The sequence below is a fragment of the Bremia lactucae genome (assembly GCF_004359215.1).
Source record: "Bremia lactucae strain SF5 chromosome Unknown BlacSF5_NotPlaced_17_SHOA01000003.1_2250557bp, whole genome shotgun sequence".
Taxonomy (NCBI): domain Eukaryota; phylum Oomycota; class Peronosporomycetes; order Peronosporales; family Peronosporaceae; genus Bremia; species Bremia lactucae.
Window position 1 is genome coordinate 1,554,126 of NW_027152029.1, and position 4,332 is coordinate 1,558,457.

General features: G+C 45.7%; 3 protein-coding genes across 3 annotated transcripts; 1 reads left to right on the forward strand and 2 right to left on the reverse strand.

The window, feature by feature from the left end:
• Positions 1-514: 514 nt before the first annotated feature.
• CCR75_008516 (uncharacterized protein) lies at positions 515-1,864 on the reverse strand (the record flags this gene model as incomplete). The annotated part of the gene is made up of 1 exon (XM_067966568.1): positions 515-1,864. One exon carries the CDS (start codon positions 1,862-1,864, stop codon positions 515-517), a length of 1,350 nt encoding a protein of 449 aa, XP_067822935.1.
• A 97-nt stretch (positions 1,865-1,961) lies between these two features.
• Positions 1,962-3,263, forward strand: CCR75_008515 (uncharacterized protein; the record flags this gene model as incomplete). The annotated part of the gene is given in 5 exon segments (XM_067966567.1): positions 1,962-2,075; positions 2,112-2,380; positions 2,565-2,742; positions 2,760-3,009; positions 3,025-3,263. 5 exon segments carry the CDS (start codon positions 1,962-1,964, stop codon positions 3,261-3,263), a joined length of 1,050 nt encoding a protein of 349 aa, XP_067822932.1.
• An 81-nt stretch (positions 3,264-3,344) lies between these two features.
• On the reverse strand, positions 3,345-4,088 carry CCR75_008514 (uncharacterized protein; the record flags this gene model as incomplete). Its single annotated transcript, XM_067966566.1, has 1 exon — positions 3,345-4,088. The coding sequence occupies one exon, from the start codon at positions 4,086-4,088 to the stop codon at positions 3,345-3,347; it is 744 nt and encodes a 247-aa protein (XP_067822933.1).
• Positions 4,089-4,332: the final 244 nt, after the last annotated feature.

Genomic DNA, 4,332 nt, shown 5'->3' on the forward strand with positions numbered 1-4,332 from the left:
TGGTCACAAATGTGCACCACACCCGAGTGCTGGGTCTAATTGCTATTATTTAATAATTGACCATCCCCTTAAGCATACCAAGTGTACCTCAAGGGGACTGTGTAACATTATGGCAACTCTACCCCGTTACAAGCAACATGCAATTGTTTGATTGCCAAACAGTGACAACATCACCTTTAAACACATTTGAGCTGTAGCAGAAATTCTAATGCACATGCGGACAGTCCAGAAAAAAACGACTCTTCTTCGTATGTGCTGCATATTGGAAATGTGGCGTTCTTGCAGCCGTATTGTAGCGTCGCCGTGAACATGCAGCTGCTTTGCTTGAGTTCATGAAGGTCTATACTCCTTTTGAAAGAACAGGTTTGTAACTTTTTGTGTTTACTTTTTGATACTTTTCCTTGCCCTTTAAGGTGTCTTTTCACTTCCGCAGCTTTCCCATTGCCATCTACGGCGTCAATAAGAATTGAGTTTTTGATTAATTGCTAAATCAGTTTCGGTTTTCTTGCCAAATCTATGACACCCCAAGGACGACATTCTTAAATGTCTTTCCCATGTAGCTAATTATCGCAATTGTTTTCTGCGGTCGACCAATCGAGTCTTTTGTGATCTTGGTCTTGCCATCTGGGCCCAGGGCGCTCTCAAAAGCCAAAGCTGCATGGGCACTTGTGGAAAAGGTGACAATACATGAGCCGCGATTTTGATCCGGCAGCCATGAGATCTTCTCAACTGCAGTTGGGACGATACAAGCGTTTTCTAAGAACCACTTTTCAACGTCTTTACTAGTAAGGCCTTTTGGTATTCGATGCACGCGCAAGCGGCAGGATCGTGCAGTCATCGCTTTAAACTTGCACATCGTGCCTTTTTTATTGTTGGCAATGTTGACATTACCACCATTCATTAGTTTTTGAGGTTGGTCAATCACTTGTCGAGGTTGGTAAGCCGTCGTGACAAGAATGGGTGGACCAGCATATTCCATTCTTGGAATTGGGTAAACTCTTCGAATCTCAATATCGCGAGGCCCGTGTAGCTCCAGCGACGACGGAATGATCCTTCCTAATTCATGACGAACACCATATTTAGCAGCCAACATTGAAGCTTGTGCATCAACAGTACTATCGTGGCCTTGAGGCATGTCAAAGCCAAGCAAGAATTTGGTAAGGTCTTTCAAGCCGGGCGTTGAAGAAGACAGGTTTCCGACTTTACGTTGAAAAATGAGTGCTGTATCAATAACGCGTCGATGGCTTATGCGCATACAAGAGAGGTCACCAGAGACTGAGTGGCCCACAACAATAGTATCCTTATTAATATACTTGAGCATTTTCTTCTGTGCCTGTGCCATTGTGATCCTGCAGTCGGCGATCTGTATTGGTGTGATACCATGAATGTCCGTCTTAGGGTCCACCATGTGAAACCCAGGCTCAGGCTGGTGCACAAGAAAGTCCGAGATGATATTTTTTAGGATGTTTTCACCATCAATCGCTGATACGCGACATAACGCATTGGACTTGCGCTCGCTAACTCCGGCTTTCTGCGTCACACACATCTCGCAGTCAATGGCCACAATCTTGTAATGCGTTTTCTTCTTCTTGCTCGTGGTAGTAACCCATCCGGGCAATAGATCAGGAAAGCGATAAAGTGTCTCAAAACGCTCATGTGCTTGTGTTAACTGGACCAGCTTCTCCCATTCCGCATCCGTCACGTCGTACGCTACGTCTCCGCCTGGCGCTAGCAGTTTGTTCATCACATCCATCGCCGTAATCGTCGCCATTCTTACGCGCTGTTTCTTGGAGAGGTTGGATTCTACATGCTCCATCCCGAATTTGCGCTTGCGCGCGCCACTAAATACACGTTTTGTCGCCATTGCAGTGGGGAATGCCGGCCAGTCAGAAAGTCAGTGAAGTTTTGTGTGGTGCCCATAGGTCAGATGGCAAAATTTAATTAGAACACCGGGCAAGACGATGCGCAAACGCATCTTAGACGCGTCGTTGCGCGCAACACACGTGCTCAAAAAGATATCTGCAAGCTTTGAGTTGCTGCCACCATCCCATTATGGCATTCGTTATGTTTTGTGGGTCTATGGAATGCGCAGGAAAGCTTAAGCCGGCTAGATAAGCAAGGAAGCCACGTTTCAAGACCTCCGAAATCCTTTCGCTAATGAGAACCTTGAACAGGAGCTGCTGGTGATGCAACTGCACGGCAAGCATAATCTATTGATTTATAAGTTTAGTTTTGTTTACGATCACATTGTGCTGCCTACCATTGATTTCATGCCGCAAGAGCAATCTCTCGATGTCGTCGATTTTCGCGCCATATGGACGGCCATGCAGGGCTCCGACGCCTTTTCCTCCTATAATTGCGGCTTTGAGAGCGGCGCAAGGTGCGATAATAGCATGCTGAATCGAAGGCGAACTATTGAATACTACCTCTTGCAATACTTTTTGCCTTCACCTTCTTTACGTGTGCCATTGAGCTGGTTCAACAGAGTTTTTTAGAAGGCAAACGTTTTAAAAAGTCAACCTTTCAATAGTCCACTTAATTGTAAAAATAATTGTGCTTTTTAGCCGAAAGAATTTATTGCGAAGTAGCCGTTCAACTCTTAGGCTTCTGTCACGTATTACTTATTCTAGCCAACCGCGTAAGCACATGCAGCTCATGACGTATTCGTCTTTAAAAGTGGTTACGCGACTAGAGATGGTAAGGTTACCATCAATTAACCGACGACGCTTAGAATGGCGCCATGTGTACATTTTCTCTAGCCGCCGCTGCTACACTTTATCGACCGGAAGCTGCACGACTATCCGGCTACCGAAATCATTCAGCTACCAGAGCATCCGTTCTATACCGCATTGAAGTTGCCGATAATAAATAGCGATAAAGCCGCAGACGCAATTGCTGCTATCTACGACAAAGTGCTACAGCCAGTGAATCGCAAAAAAATCTTCAGAATCGTCAATGGGGTCGCCTCTACCCGTAGCTTACAATATTCTGCTAACGACATTTTTTTCTGTACGTGATCCTAAGACCGCTTCAAGGCTATAAAGGCATCGAAGTCGATTGAATTGGCTTCATCGGGTCCTTTTTTCCTTATTAACAAAAAAGCAGAGCGGCATTTTCAAGATGCACGATGGACCAATGGAGTTGCTAAGCCAGGTCACGTTCCCAATAGACATAATTATATATACTTAAAAAAGGCTTTCGTGATTAACAATTCGAAAGCTACTTCTTTTCCAAAAATGTCGATTGCCCGTGCCAAATGCTAATACTATCGACATCAACTACTTTAATTAAATAGGTTGGAGACCGGCAAACCAGGCCAGAAGAAATAAACTAGAAACTTGCAATCAAATACCAATTCCATAGCCAAATGTTTGTAGAGTGTGCGCCTTCCAGCCATCCAAGCTCATATAGCGATTCTTAGACCGCAGCAACAATTCCATCTGCTGGGAAAATGATTCCTCGACTTCGAGAAAGACCATAACGTCCTGCAAAAATAGACATTCAGAGTGCCACGAGCCGTGCTGCATGCGATGTAAAATGGCAAAGATAATATGAAGAAAATTATTCATCTCCAGCTGGCGCTTGGTCAGGTCAGCCTCGTTCTCGCTAAGGCTGATAAAGGGCATACGTTTAAACTTTAGGCGCTCGAGGAAGCTGCGCGTGACGTCAAATGGACACTTATTGATGCCCTCGCAATGGCACTTACCACGACGTCCCATGAGCAGCAATGCTGGGTCGTGAAGGCTGCCAACACGGGTCAATAGCGACTTGCGAAAGCGGCGGAAATCGTCAAAAGAGCGCGCCACAAGCTGACAAGACGCGCGCTCATCCGAAAAGGCACGTCGTCCAGGAATCAGTGTATCGACGGACACAACAAAGCTCAAATTCGTGCGAGGACCTTCAAAGTGTGACACCGATGCTGACAGTTTTTTTAGGATCTGGACGTCCACTTTGTTACTAGCTAAAGGCGGGCGCTCGATGGATGCGTGTGATGTATGGTGGTGATGCATGTCACCATCATTACCAACGGTGGCGCGACGCCTGAAAGACTGCGGTGACAATGATGGCTGCAGCGTCGTTACGTGCATAGTTGAATGGCTCTGTGAGTTAATCTAAGCGTACCGACTGTGCTTTAGGAGGCAGATTGGTGTGTGGTGGAATCGATTTATGCAAAACAAAACGATCAATAAGCCAGGCCTGGATGTTTTCTTACACTTGTTGGTAGGGTTCGGGCGGGGCCATTGTCTTGACGACACGAAATTAGAAAAAAATGCACGACCGAGTCGACCTTAAAACATTCGTTGTTTGGGTAAATGAAGAGAAATTGACCAA